The sequence below is a fragment of the Eubalaena glacialis genome, chromosome 4, assembly GCF_028564815.1.
Source record: "Eubalaena glacialis isolate mEubGla1 chromosome 4, mEubGla1.1.hap2.+ XY, whole genome shotgun sequence".
Taxonomy (NCBI): Eukaryota; Metazoa; Chordata; class Mammalia; order Artiodactyla; family Balaenidae; genus Eubalaena; species Eubalaena glacialis.
In genome coordinates, this window is record NC_083719.1 from 4,218,904 (window position 1) to 4,234,052 (window position 15,149).

Consider the following 15,149-nt stretch of genomic DNA (forward strand, 5'->3'; position numbering starts at 1 on the left):
GTGGCAGGACTCCCCAGGTGAGGACTGAGCCAGCAGCGCAGGTGCGCAGGGCCTGGCGAGGGGTTTGGGTGGGAGGACCCAGGCAGGATGTCCAACAGGCAGGACAGCTTCCCTCGGCCCTCGTGATGCTCCGTCTCCCCAGCAGCTTTGATTCCCATGAAGTGGAAAAAGAAAGCCTGTCTCAAAAGGAGCATCGCCATCCTTGGACAACGCCTGTTAGAGACCCTTCCTTCCCATCTGCCTGAAAGGATCTGGGATCAGAAGGCGTCCACGGGTGGCCTCTGGTGGCCTCTCCACCCCCTCTCACCTGCGGAATCCAGCCTTGCTGTCACCCTGGGCTGGGACCCACTCTCGGCCTTGAGGCAGTAGCAGCGAAGGTTATTCTGATAAATGCCCTGGTGGGTTTTCTAAGAGCACAGCCCCCTCGGCAGGCCTTCACCCAGACTCCGGCTGAGCCATGGCTCTGAGAATGGAAGAGGTCCCCAAGCCTCTTCTGGGAGAGAAAGCTTTGCTTTATGTGATAAGTGGAGGAGGCCCAGCGGGGCTGGGGGAGCAGAGCCGCGGGCCAGCAGGTGCGCCTGAGCTGTCAGTCCCTCGACAGGACTCCTCGGAACTGTCTTCTCAATGTGGGCCTGACTTCCGGGCTTCTGGGTTCATCTATGCTTTGTGCAATTTTAGCAAGGGTCTTGCTAAGTCACTTGAACCAGAATCTTCCACTCTGGATACCGGATCTCCCAAGATTTCTAACCCTCTTCCTCATCCTCCACCGACCCCACAGGAGGCCTGATCACCCGGCCTGCCCTCAGCAAGAATACTGTTAGCATGGTTTAGCCAGAACTCCTGCCCTCCACCCTCTCATGCCTGATGTTTCCTTTTAGAAATGCTCCTTCCGCTGCCCCCCACCCTGCTCCACGGCTATAAATTCCCACTCTTCCTGGTGGTATTTGGAGTTGAGCCCAAACCCCTACCTCAAAACCCCATCGCAGTGGTCCCTACAGCTATCATGATGGTGCTCTGTAAGGCTTCCTTACTGTTCTTTGTCAGGTGCTGTGAATAATTTTTTTTATTCAACAGTTAGGAAATATTTTGTCTTTAGGAGTCCCTCAGAATTTTCCTGGGGTCACGCTGCAGTTATCCTAGGGCTCCCTGGAGTCTTATGACCACAGCCATCGGAGAGAGGAGTGATATACAACAGCGGTCCCCAACCTTTTTGGCACCAGGAACCGGTTTCCTGGAAGAGAGTTTTTCCACGGACGGGGGTGGGGTGGGGGGCGGGGGATGGTTCAGGCGGTAGTGCGAGCAACGGGGAGAGACGGGGAGTGATGGGGAGTGACGGGGAGCGACGGGGAGAGACGGAGAGCGACGGGGAGCGAGGGGGAGTGATGGGGAGCGACGGGGAGAGACGGGGAGCGAGGGGGAGCGACGGGGAGCGACAGGGAGCAAGGGGGAGCGACGGGGAGCACGGGGAGCGATGGGGAGCGGCAGGGGGAGCAGCGGGGAGCAAGGGGGAGCGAGGGGGAGCGACGGGGAGCGAGGGGGAGCAACGGGGAGCACGGGGAGCGAGGGGGAGTGAGGGGGAACGGCAGGGGGAGCAGCAGGGAGCGAGGGAGAGCGACGCGGAGAGACGGGGAGCGACGGGGAGCGAGGGGGAGCAAGGGGGAGCGACGGGGAGTGACGGGGAGCGGCAGGGAGCAAGGGGGAGCGATGGGGAGCACGGGGAGTGACGGGGAGCGAGGGGGAGCGACGGGGAGAGACGGGGAGCGAGGGGGAGCGACGGGGAGCAAGGGGGAGCGACGGGGAGCGACGGGGAGCAACAGGGAGCGAGGGGGAGCGACGGGGAGCACGGGGAGCGATGGGGAGCGGCAGGGGGAGCAGCGGGGAGCAAGGGGGAGCGACGGGGAGTGACGGAGAGCAACGGGGAGCGGCAGGGAGCAAGGGGGAGCGATGGGGAGCACGGAGAGTGACGGGGAGCGACGGGGAGTGAGGGGGAGCTAGGGGGAGCGACGGGGAGCGACAGGGAGCAAGGGGAGCGACGGGAAGCACGGGGAGCGAGGGGGAGCGGCAGGGGGAGCAGCAGGGAGTGAGGGGGAGCGACCGGGAGAGACGGGGAGCGACGGGGAGCGAGGGGGAGCAAGGGGGAGCGACGGGGAGTGACGGGGAGCAGCAGGGAGAAAGGGGGAGTGACGGGGAGCACGGGGAGCGACGGGGAGCGGCAGGGGGAGCAGCGGGGAGCAAGGGGGAGCGACGGGGAGTGACGGAGAGCAACGGGGAGCGGCAGGGAGCAAGGGGGAGCGATGGGGAGCACGGAGAGTGACGGGGAGCGACGGGGAGTGAGGGGGAGCTAGGGGGAGCGACGGGGAGCGACAGGGAGCAAGGGGAGCGACGGGAAGCACGGGGAGCGAGGGGGAGCGGCAGGGGGAGCAGCAGGGAGTGAGGGGGAGCGACGGGGAGAGACGGGGAGCGACGGGGAGCGAGGGGGAGCAAGGGGGAGCGACGGGGAGTGACGGGGAGCAGCAGGGAGAAAGGGGGAGTGACGGGGAGCACGGGGAGCGACGGGGAGTGACGGGGAGCGAGGGGGAGCAAGGGGGAGCAAGGGGGAGCGACGGGGAGTGAGGGGGAGTGGCAGGGGGAGCAGCAGGGAGCGAGGGGGAGCGACGGGGAGAGACGGGGAGCGAGGGGGAGCAAGGGGGAGCGACGGGGAGTGAGGGGGAGCGACGGGGAGTAACGGGGAGCGACGGGGAGCGGTAGACGAAGCTCCGCTCGCTTGCCCACCGCTCGCCTCCTGCTGTGCGGCCCAGCTCCTAACGGGACCAGTAGCGGTCCGCAGCCCAGGGGCTGGGGACCCCTGATATACAGCATGGGAGGGTGAGGTCATGTGTAACCAGAATCATCAAGGGCCTAGACAGACAGACAGAAAGGAGAGATGGGAGACCCAGGATAAGAGAGTTTGGTGAAGTGAGAAGTCAACCAGTGATACCTTTGGATTGGCCAGATGCTGGTGTTTCTGAGGACAGGGAGGGGGCGTTAGATGCGACCATTTGGCAGGCTGAGTCTGAAAGTAGTGATGACACAGCCCTGTACCTCTGGTTTGGGAGGGGGTGGGACCACCCAGGGTGAGCAGGGCTGGGAGCACGTCTGGTTAGAAAGAGGGTGGCTGGCGGGGCCACTTCCTCAGTGTGCTACTTGTTTTGTCAAAGAGTGATCCACACTCACAAGGGCTCTGTGCTTATTTGGTGCTTTGCTGTTGCATCTTAAGATTCTTCAGAAGTTTTGAACAAGGGGTCTGGCAATTTCGTCTTACACTTGGCCTCACAAACTGTATAGATGATCCTGGGGCCGGAAGGCGCCAGAAGTTACTGGGACTGTAGTGTAGGAACTTTTAGGAAGCAAATCCCTGAGACCACAGGAACTGTCTCATGTGACAAGGAGCTACAGCTGACAGATGTTCACAAAATACCCCACACTCCCCTGGAGAGGGCTTTAGCAACCATGAAAGTCCTTTAAAATTGTGCTTCAGCTTTAACAATCGTATCAGTTTTGCATTCTATTCCAAATTATGCTTGTTTTAAAACAAAAATGGGTTCTTCTGGTTTCTGAGTGAACTCGATCTTCCAGGAAGAAGTAAAGTGCTTACCCCCCCGAACTTAAGAGCTGGGCTGTAAGCAAAGTCACAGGGCCTGCCGCCCGATCCCTGGGGGAGGATCAAAACCCCACCATCACCTAGGGTAGTAAGAAACACCGAGGCAAAGGCACGCTAGAACCAAACACGGTGGACTCGACTGGGCAGACGGCAAGGTGGCTCCTACAAAATACCTCCACACAGGATGCCCCAGAAGACGGCATTTCTACTCCCGTAAGAAGGGGCTATATCATAAATAAATATGGCTGGAAATTCCATTTGGGCCTAAACCACAGACAGGGAAAGACAGACATCTTGTGGGCTTATGTTAGCATTACATCACAGATGTGCAAACTAATATAACTCCATCAGATAATATCACTGAGTTGTAGACTGCTAGAGTTGCAGCTACTCCATAAGACATCTCTCAGGGTTTTAAAAGAAAGAAGAAACATAGTTTATTTTTCTTATGGGTAAATGCAACAGATGGAAGAATAGCTCTTCATAAAGCAAAATACAAGAACATTCAAACAACAAACAACTTTCCATTTTGAGTTCCTGTGATAAAAGCCTTGACTTCTAGACAAAATCTATTAGCCGTTTCAGTGGAATCATATGTTAATAAATTAAATCATCAATTTAATTAACTTTTTAATTATGTTATACTCTAAAGCTTTAATTGTGAGAAGTTACCAAGTATCTGGGAGATGATGATGAGGGTGTAGGGCAAGAACTCAGACTTTTATAGTTATTTCTCCTCTAAATAACTAACTGGACTCTACAGGCAAGGGGTCCACCAAATCAGAGTCAGAATCTAGACATCCCTCCAGGTCTTAGGACAGTCTGACAGAAAAACACAGCTTTCCTTGGAATTTTGACCAAAAAAAAAGCTAAAACACCAAACAAAACCAAACTTTTTTTTTTTTAAGGAGTAGGCTGGGGATATTATTTCTCTATTTTCCAAAGTGGATAACACCATCAATGAATTGCTAATACCTACCCTCTGTATAGAAGATCCTATGGACTTGGCCCTGTCCTTGTCATTTTACACTTAAATTATAGCTAATCCTCTGTAAGGAAATACCAGCTCAAATAGGTCACTTGCTAGAGACTTTAAGGCTAGGCGTTTGGTTCCAAAGCCATTGCTCACCACTTTCTGCAGTGTAGACGTTTGCTTGCTTGTTTCCATCACAATGACAAAACAGGTGTGGCCCTTCACGTGGGAAAGAGGAAAAATGTTATTTTCAGCATTCCTTAACTAGTGGCCAACATCAATTGCCATCATGAACTATAATTACACTTGTTTTTGTACAGCCTGCCAGGTAAGAATGATTTTTACATCTTTAGAAGGTCTTTCAAAAACAAAAGATGACACAGATGTGCAGTAGAGACCTGCATATTTATGGCCCCAAAAGCCTAAAATATTTTACTGTGTGGCCCTTTACGGAAAGTTTGCCCACCCTACATTACACAAACCACACTTTTTTTCATTCTTTAAATATCTTATGAGAAAGGCAGAAGTTGAAACAAATGCACTTCCACTTTTGAATGGAAGTGCTTATTCTCTTTCACCTTCAATTAGCTGCAGCAAATTTGACTCACTCTGACATCCATGGAGCACCTACAGTGTACAGCGCTTTGCAGCGTTTAAAAGGAAAAAGCACCTCTAAGACATCAAAATCACCACAGTACAAGTCAAAATGTGGTGTTATAAAAAAAAAAAAAAATTGCTCAGTGCTAAGGGACAAAAAGGGACGTAGGTGTTACCTGCAGTTGTGGAGGTAAAACGTGGGGCCTGGAACAGGAGGACGACAGCCTGTCGAGCTGGGGGAAGACAAGGGCAGGGGCCCAAAGGCAGGAAGGCAGTAGTGAGGGTTCCCAGTTCCAGCAAGGGGAGGTGCGCTGTGTGCCTGGGTGCAGTGCAGAGGGAGATAACGCTGGAGGGTAAGCTGGTGCCTCCTCTACGAAGGGACTCTGGAAAAAACACTCATTTGGGAAAACTTAAATAAAAAGGAAGTTACTCTTAAGACCAGTTGTCTGGGATCGGAAACCAGAAATGGAAAGTCACCAGGACCGCGAGGGCCTCCTTTCCCCTTTCTCTTCCAAGGTACACCTGCTTCCCCGCTGTCCATCTACTTACTTCTCCTTTCACTTTTAACCCTACTCTTGCTTTCTTCGCATCCCACAGCACCTCTTCAGACAAGTACAGGTGTGTCTTAAGTGCCCACGACAGGTAATCTAGGGATCTGCTGGATGGATACCTTGTCCCTCCACTTCACAGCAATCGTCAGCCACAGAGCGTGTAAGCAAGGGCAGGGGTGCGTTATTTGGAGAGGAACCCAGAATGCTTTCTTGGAAGGGGTGTTTTCAGTTGCAATTTCCATCCTGAAGATTTAGGAAGGAGCGGGTAAGGTCTGGACGTCTCCTTAACACATACAAAGCTTGTACCGAATGCTAAGAATTTGGACTTTCTAACCAGACGTCGGGAAGCCACGGGAGGCTTCCGAGCAAGGTACCGATGGCAGCAAGCTGTGATTATCAAAAAGAGATTCTGGTGGCAGTGGGTATTGGAATGCAGATGGGAAAAACTTCGGTTCAAACAAGAAGATCGGGACCTGAATGTATCCAGGAACTGCGGTCAGGTGAGGATTTCTTTTCTTTTTTCCCTTTCCAAGAGATTTTAAAAATAAGACTTGGTAGTAGCTACCAATTACTGGCAGGGTCGCCGAGGATTCGGCCAGGCGCTGTGCTTGGCACCTAGTGGGTGGCGGCGCCCACAGCCGAGGCTTCAGGGACGCGGCGGGGATGGGTCTGGAATGAGGCCGAGGAGCGCCGGGTCGGACGGCAAGTGGACACAGCAGGCGGGGGGAGCTGCGGGGAAGAAAGACGTTCCCGGAGGAAGGACTGGTCAGCGGCGACGACAAACAAGGCGAGGCGCCAAAGCGCACCGGGCGCGGCCGGAGGAACCACTCGGTGTCCGCCCGCCGCGCGGGGCGTTGGGAGCTGTAGTCCTGCCGTCTCCTCCTGGACCCGGCCGGACTCGGACAGCGCCCATCCCTCCAGTTAAGAATCACGCACTGGCCCGTCCGGGTGCGGGGTCCTTCAGGACCATGAGGCGCCTGAAGTGACGTCATGCTCAGGTCACCTCCCCCTCGTTGAAGGTTTTAGGTGTCTATGTGAAGTGTGCCACACAGCAAGCCGGCAATGAAAGAGTAAACCCTACACCGTGGAAGAAGGGCCCCTGCGATGTCTCTTCTCTCCTCGACGTTTCCTCCGCGCCCGTCTTTCCCACCGTATCGGCGCGGCTCCGCTCCCTATTTTGCTCAGGCAGCGCCTCAGGCAGCCCCGCGCCGCGGCGAGGGGAGGAGCGAGCCAGGGCGGGGCGGGGTCCTGGCCGGACTGCGTCGCGCTCGGGGGCCGCGCCGGGTAGCGTTTCTTTCTAGTGCCCGAGGCAGCTCTGGCTGGGAGAGTGGTTCGTCAGCTCCACGGGGACCTCTGTGCACGGATGGACCCGCCCGGACCCGGCGGGAAGCGGCCTGGCAGGCGGCGGCCCCGGCGGCGTCAGCAGAGGCAGGACAGGGCCGAGGTCGCGGGTCCCTGAGGCGCGCGGGCTCACCGGGCCCGGCGGCGGCACCATGATGCCGGGCGAGACCCACTCGGCGGCGCCCGGGACGGCGGCGGACCTCTCGCGCTGTCAGGGCTGCGCTTCCCTGCAGCAGGTACGGCGTCTCCCCCGGGCCGAGGGTGCGGAGGGGCTGGGCCGGCCGTCCAGGGCTCTGGCTGGGGGTCGGGCCGCGCGCGTGAAGCCTCCGCGCGCTGCTCCCACTCCCGGGCGGAAGCACCCCTCCCCCCTGCCCCCCTTCCCTTCTCTTGCAGTTGTTTTGGGAACGGCTTCCTTTGCGTTATTTAGGTTTAGGATCCAGGATTTATTTACTGGGATGCAGTGGTTGGGGAGCGAGTTCTGGAGGGCCCCCTGCTGCCGTTATGCAGTCACAGGGTTCCCCAGGGCTGACTTGTCGGTAGGTGAGGGTTGGTCAAAATGACAAGGGAAGCCACCTTTCCCAGGATAAGGTTTTTTTAATTGTGCTGGTCCGCCCTCAAAATATTTCTTGCCTGGGGGCAGGTTCTTATGCGGCCTGCGGATTGGCTGAGAGGGTCGTTCATCGATTAAAGGCACGCAGATCCTGGCGGTTCCTAACTGTAGCGTGGTCTGTGCGCTACCGTGACAGAAGAGATGCTGGTGTCTGACCCCAGGTCTCACGGAGTCGTGGAAATAGTCCCAAGTAGTCGTTTCCAGTAGACTCTCCCAGCTATCTGATATCAGGAGTCTCTCTTCTGGCTATCAGTGTCTTCAGTGGTAAAGCGGAACTGTCTACCACGGTATTGACATGTAACTAAATTATCACCTATTTTACTTAGTGTTTTAGGCACCACGGACATAGTGGTGAACAAAGTAGGTGAGATCTGCCGTCATAAATAAGATACATGTATGCAAGTAAGACTTTAGAAGGTTTTAAGTGTTAGGAAAATAAAGGAGGAGTTGGAGTGGAGGTTTGGCCTCTTGGCTGGGGTGGCAGCAGGCAGGGTGTTTTTGAGGTGATGGCGTTCGGACATCTGAATGATGAGAAGACGCAGACTGGCAGAGGTGTGAGAGGAGCTTTCTAGGTGGAGGGCTTAACGGGCGAGCGGTGATTGACGTGAAAAGGAGCAAGGTGTCTTTGAGGAGCAGAACGAAGTCTGGGTGGTGTGAGTGTAGCGCAGAGCGGAGAGCACTGATGAAACCAGAAAGGAATGTAAGCTAGATAAGCTTAGGGTTTTGTTTTGTTTTTATTTTAAACTGCATCATCTATGAACTGATCCCAAACATTTAAGGGCTGAGAGCGGGGGAGGGAGAAAAGAAAGTCATGTGCTGGCACTCTGAAATAGAGGGAGAGCTACTAGTAAAATCATTGCCTGAGCTGAGCTGCCTCACGTAGGCATTTAGAACGTGCTTTTGTTTTTTTCCCTCAAAACCCAGGAATGTGAGTGAAGTTCTCTTGACTCTTTCGCGAGTTGTATTTATTCTTTGCACCGGTTTATTTACTCAACAAATATTTATTGATCACCTGTTGTGTTTTAGGCAGTGCAGTTACACAGTGGGGGGAAAAAGCAAATATTCTCCATCTCTTGGAGCTTCCATTCTAGGAGGTGGGGGGAGGAGATAGATTAAACAAGTTATGTGAGAAGGTAATAAATGTGCTGGAGATAAAGTGAGCAGAGAAGGGAGGGGAACAAAAGGGTGAGGAAGGGGCCAGGGGCTAGTGGAATTTAAATAGGGAGTCCTCACAGAGGTTGTATTTGAGCAGAGGTGGTGAGAATAAGCTCTGTTGATGTCTTTGAAGAAAAGCATCCCAGACAATAGAAACGTCAGGTGTGGGGGCCTGACGCAGGAGCTTGACTGGTGTGGTCAGGCAGAGCAGGGAGGTGCTGTGGGCAGGGTGGAGTGCATGTTGGTGTCTTCGTCTGCTTGGGGCTGCTCTAATGAAGTCCCATAACGTGCGTGGCTCGTCAGCGACAGGAATTTATTTCTCATAGTTATGGTGGCTGGGAAATCCAAGATCCAGGGACTGGCAGATTTGGTATCTGGTGAGAGCATGATGCCTGGTTCATGCCTTCTTGCTGTGTCCTCACATGGCAGAAGCGGGGAGAGAACTCAGAGCTCTCTGGGGTCTCATTTATAAGTACACTAATTCCGTCCATGGAGGCTCTGCCCTTACGACCTATTCACCTAGCAAAGGACCAGTCTCCAAATGGCTGTCATATTGGGGATTATATGTCAACATATGAATTTTGTGGGGGACACAAACAACCTGTAGCACTCAGGGAGTTTGATGAAGTCAGGGAGAAGAGAGGCTGACTGTGGGAGCCCTTAGAGACCATTGTAAGGATTTGGGCTCTTACTCTGAAAGGGTAGTGAGTCCTGGGAGGCTTTTGTGCAGGAGAACGACTGGTGTAAATTATGTTGTCCAGTTGTGGATCTGATTTTCCTTCAAAAACCTGGTCTACCCGTAGTAGTCCCCATCTTGGTTCAAAGTAGCAACTGTATCCTTCTGGTAGCTTAGGCCAGAAACTAGATGTCGTCCGTGGTTCCTCACTTTTCTCTAACAGCCTGCATCCAGTCCATCAACTGATTCTGTTGGCTGCTTTGTTAGCCACCCATTTCTCACCATCCCCACTGCTTCCGCCCTTGTGTGAACTGCTGTAATCTCTGGCCCCAGGGGTTTTTGCAGTAGTCTCCTGGCGCAGCCTTCCTTCCTCCCGTGCCACATTCCTGCTACTGGCTCTCAAAACAGCAGTAGGAGTTGTCCTGTGAAGTCCCTAAGTCCCGGGGTCTGCAGGCCTTTTCCGTAAGGGGCAGCATCATAAATATTGAGGTGTTGTGGTCTCGGTCACAGATACTCGGCTCTGCCTGCCTCGTGTAAAGATGGCCACAGATAACACTGCGGGAGTGGGTGTGGTTATGGCCCATGGAACCCTGATTTGCAAGAACAGGCCAAGGGCCTTAGTTTGCAGACCTCTCTCCTAGATTGCAGTACTCCATTGCATTTGGGGTTTCTGTTGCCTGGAATGCTTTTTTAGGGGAAGAGAATGGTTAGTTGTGAGTGGAGTTCATGGAACAAGTCTTTAATATTGCAAAGTAAGGCTGGAAAAATAGGTTCCTGGCAGATTATGGAGGACCTTGAATGGTAACCACCTTAAAGTTTTGTGCTTAATTCCGTTCGCATCATGAACAGTGAAGGGTTTTGTATGGTTACTGCACAAGAGCAGTGTTTGTAGTAAAAATAACCGGTGGTGGTGTGCAGGCTGGATTGAGGAGGTAAATGATTTCACTGGTGCATGCTAGTGGTAATAAAAGGGTGGCTTAATTGAAGGGTCTTGGGACTGGGAATAGAGAAGAAAAAGGTTCTGAGTATGAGAAACTGCAAAGAGTGGACAGATCTCAAGTCAGGAAAATAGAAGGTCCAGAGATTTAAATCCTGAGTGACTCTGAGAACTATGGTAGAGGTGGGAAAAAGCAGACACCAAGATGGGAGAGACGTTGGAAATGTAGGAGCGAAGCTTTGGAATGACATCAGCATAGGGGATTTTCAGCTGTTTTCACATTTGTTTGTAGTGCGAGGTGCCTCCAAGGTACTGTGATATACTTCCAGGGAAATAGTGAAGCAGCTGGGTCAGATGGGCACTGAGTTCACTGTAAGAATTTTATTTGGAGAGGGGTGGGGATAGGAGAATGGAGAAGTGTGTTTGTTCTGTCTCTTAACAGAAGCCCAGCGGGCTCATGACTAAGGTGCGCATGGAGTGGTGAAACAAGGAGAAACAGAGCTACACAGGAAGCATACGGGAATCAGGATGAGAAAGATGGAGGGCAGAGAACAGGCGATGGCATTTGCCAGGTAGTAGGTCCATGATCGGTCACCGGTAGAAAAGAAGTTTCTGCAGGGTTACATAGTGTCACAGCAAGTTCTGTATTTCAACGAAAATTGTACCAGGGAGAAACGAAAGAGGTTCTGTACGTAGAGAAGGCATCCTGCTGTATAGCTTTAACACACTGAGACTTCGGGATCTTGCAGAACATATACGAGCACGTTACAAGCGTGCTGCCTGCAGGAGCCCTGGCATCAGTGCTGTGGCTTCATTCTGAACCTCCGTGGGAGGCTGGCTGGCTCTGTCCCCAGCGGAACAGTGCTTGGGTGCGCTGCAAGTCTTCCTTCCTGTCTCACTCCTCCCTGCCCTCTTTCTCTTCTTTTTTTGGCCGTGCCCACAGCTTGCGGGATCTTAGTTCCCTGACCAGGGATTGAACCCGAGCCCTCAGCAGTGACAGTGCAGAGTCTTAACCACCGGACGGCCAGGGAGTTCCCTGCCCTCTTTTTCTTCAGTGGGTGCGGAGATACCCACTAGTCTCTCTTTTTCTAGTCTTTCACTTCACCTTATCTGTTTACTCATCCTTATTGGTTATAATGGTTTATCACTGATCTGTAGCCCAGTGTGCATATGGGTTGCCGAGCTTTGGGAATCCTAAACCAAGGTGGATCCTTACTCTGGTGATATTATGTACAATTAAACAAGTCTTGAGTGGTTTTAAGTCAAGCTGGCCTAAGTCCCTTTAATTCTGGTGAAGGAGAGGCCCTTTCTTTAAATTTTTTAAAATTTTTAATCAGTCATCAATTTTATACACATCACTTTATACATGTCAATCCCAATCACCCAATTCAGCACACCACCAGAGAGGCCCTTTTATTTTACTAGCTTCAGTCATTGCCGAGTGAAACAGTTTAACTCTCTTGGGAGTCCAGATGGGAGTTTGAAGCATATAGTTATACTGTTCAGCTCATGTAACTAGGATAGAGTCAGAATAAATGGTGTCTGGTTGTCCTTGGAGCAGGTTTGAGGGAATTATTTATATAAACTTTTGTTGGACTCCCACTGATAATCGCCAGTGGTTGGAACTTCATCGTTTGGAACTTGAAACCTACTTGTCCCTAGACATGCTGATTTGTAAGTGGTTATAAAGAATGCTCACAAAATTGTAATTCATTCATTTAGTGAACACTTTTCGAGCATCACCGTGTCTGTGATGCCGTGGCACGTGTTGGAATACAACCATGAACAGAAGAGGCATGGAGCTTGTGTTGTGGTTAAGGTTACGGATGAGTGAAAAAGCAACCACCGTTTAACTGTAGTGTAATAAGTACACGTACTTACTGAAAAAAATTTGAGGAAAAGTGGACCTGCACAGGTCAGATACATGTTGGTCAGGGGTCACCTGTACTATTTTGGGGGACGTTCAGGGTAGATACCCTGGGAGCGTCCAGGAGGGACAGCTGAAGGCTGTGCAGCGGAAGTGAGTCTAGGCCTGAAGGATGATCCCTGACTAAATAAGAGGGAAGAGATGGAGGGAGAGTGTGGACAGAGGGCGCATCATGTGGAGGGGAGGGGAGACTGGGAGGGGAGAATGGAGTTTGTGATAGAGTAAGCACAAGGCAAAAGGTGAGGAGAGGAAAGTGAGGCCAGCGAGGCCAGAGCCTCTCAGCTCGTCCTGGTGGGTGCGTGCAGGTGGAGGGGGGTGGGCCATTACCACTGTGCCAGAGGGCATCACCCGGGGTCCTGTCTCACCATTCAGAGGCACACTGAGCTCTCACGCAGCTAGACTCTCAGTGTTAAGTAAGAGCAGTTAATAAAAAGTTAGCAAGCAGGAGGAGGAAATCTGGCTTATCAGAGAGGATTCAGGCTGGCCAGTTAGCAGATCACCCACAGCAGAGCAATCAAGGAGATTAGTGTGGTTTTAAAAAAGAATTTGTTTTGAAATAATTGAGAACTCATAGGAAAGTTGCCAGAATAGTGCAAAGAACGCTGGTGTTCTCTTCACCCCATTCACAGGTTGTCAAGATGGTTGCATTCACTCCATCATGGGTGTGCACACACGTACACTTTCCCTCCCCTGCGCTCTCCACGGAGTGTTTCCTCGAGACCTGAGCACTTGTCAGCAGAATGATCCACAGCTCTCCAGTCAGGGTGTAAGCCTCGGTGCAGGTGCAGCACTTCCCTCCAGCCCATGCACCCATCCGATTGTGCTTAGGTTAGGCCCAGGTGTAGCTTTTCCCTTTCTGGTTCAAGGTCGTATAAGGAGGATGTGTTGTATGTCATTGTCACGTCTCTTCAGCCTTTTTCCTTTAGTCTTTCTCTGTCTTTCACGTTCAGGGAAGTTTGAGTACAGCCTTGTATTCTCTGCGGAACATTTGGCCAGGTCTGGAGACATTTTTGGTGGTTACACTGTATTAGTGATCCCAGGACCACACCAGGTTCAGTGATTCCCTAGGGGGACTGCTCCAGGGTGTGGTATATTGTAGTGAAAGGATACAAAGGAAAGGCGAGTGGGGTGACGTGCAGAGGAAACCAGGTGAGTGACTTGACTCATGAATTCCTCTAGCGGTGTGTTGTGACACGTGTGACGTATCGTCTACCAGGGACTCTCATTAGAGACGCAGAGCCCAAAGACTGCTAGGGGCTGGTCACGTGGGCACCCCCTGTCTAGCACGTACCAAAACTCCAGACTCCCAGAAGGAAAACAGGTTTCAGTATCGGCCACATTGCACAGTTGAGGTACAGGGCGCCACTCTTGTCAGTTTGGGGAATGGTGGGAACCCTCCAGAAATCCAAGTTCCCAGACGCCAGCGAAGGGCCCATGTCTCGAGCAGGCCTTTCTAAGGACAGCAGTCTCAGGCCTGCCCTGTGAACTCTTGTCTGCACCACCCCTTGGGGATGAGGCAGTGCTCTGGCCACATTGTGAGTAGAAGCTAGGGAAGCTGGCAGGCCTGTCCGTGCAAAGGGCAACCCCACAGCTAAGAATCTCCCATCTCCAAATGTTAGTATAATTTGAGGTCGACTCAGGCAATTTAGTTATTCCATTATCATCTGTATATTTCCTTGTTCGCTCTGTGTCTATGTATTGCACTTAGTGGTTTAGTAAAACCGCTTTCCTAACTATACTGCCGTCTCCTCTGTCCACTTCTCAGCCCCCAGGCCCACTGCGTGCTCCGTGCCAAGGCCCCCTCTCCTCACCCTGTGTGCGTAGCCACCATGTTGATCCCGCTTCCCCGAGAAGGGGAGGGGAGATGGGAGCACAGAGTGCACTGCCTCTCTTTTCTTTTCCTCGGTGCTCCACGCTCACGGTGACGTTCCGGAGGCTGTTGTATGGCTGAAATGAACAGTGTGCTACGGGGGGTGGGGGGTATGGGGAGCGCATCTGAGTGGCATGGGGGGCGGGGGTGAGGGCTGCTCTGGGGGCTGTGCTAGCGAACACGTGAGTGGGTGAGTGTGATAGAGCTTGAGGAGCTGGGCCCGAAGGCAGAGAAAAACAGAAGGTGGGAGTTATGACAGCAGAGAGGAGAGAACTGGGGATAAATCTGAGCTTTCCAGTAGATGTTATAATAGAAGTTCCAGAAGAAGAGGACAAGACTGCGGGGAGAGAAGCCGTAATCAAAGACGCCAGGCCACCTTCCCCTTGCCTGGAGAGGAAGAACAACACCCTGGACCCTGCGTCCTTCCCTAGAGGCTGGACGGCAGTAGCGAGGGCACACGGTGTGTGTACCCGTTCAGTGAACGTGAGTCAGAAGGGCCCTACTGCCTTCCACCTAGACACAGCCCGCTCAGCATTCACAGTTCTGAGATCCATTAGTTAGAGACCTTGATTGCAACCAACCTAAGTGACCTTTGAATCAGATTGGAGAAAAACCAAAGGATGTTTTATTAGGACACTGCAGTAACAGACCAGATTCAAGCTGCCACTCAGCCAGGCCATAGGAAAAAAGTTAGGGACTGGAGTACTGTAGGAAACTAAGAAGTGGTCCTCACTCAGTTCGTGTTTTATTTTCCTGTGTGATGCTGTGTTTTGTGATTTTAAGTCTTTAAAATCAGAGTTATACATGAGCATAGTTTAGAGAGACAGCTAGATGTACAGAATTTGTTAGCCCCCAGCCAGCCTGCCCCGGTT

General features: G+C 52.6%; 2 protein-coding genes across 2 annotated transcripts in view; one reads left to right on the top strand and one right to left on the bottom strand.

Moving 5' to 3' along the window:
- Window positions 1-4,474: 4,474 nt before the first annotated feature.
- LOC133090477 (uncharacterized) lies at window positions 4,475-6,753 on the bottom strand. Its single transcript, XM_061188926.1, has 3 exons — window positions 6,327-6,753; window positions 5,387-5,529; window positions 4,475-4,832 (listed from the first exon to the last, which is right to left on the bottom strand). The coding sequence occupies exons 1-3, from the start codon at window positions 6,751-6,753 to the stop codon at window positions 4,671-4,673; spliced, it is 732 nt and encodes a 243-aa protein (XP_061044909.1). The 3' UTR covers window positions 4,475-4,670.
- Window positions 6,754-7,037: 284 nt separating this feature from the next.
- ICE1 (interactor of little elongation complex ELL subunit 1) overlaps window positions 7,038-15,149 on the top strand; it is a 57,912-nt gene continuing 49,800 nt past the window's right edge. The window contains exon 1 of the mRNA XM_061189112.1: window positions 7,038-7,338. Within this exon, the coding sequence (XP_061045095.1) occupies window positions 7,255-7,338 (84 nt within the window). The 5' untranslated portion in view covers window positions 7,038-7,254. The remainder of the gene's footprint in view (window positions 7,339-15,149) is intronic.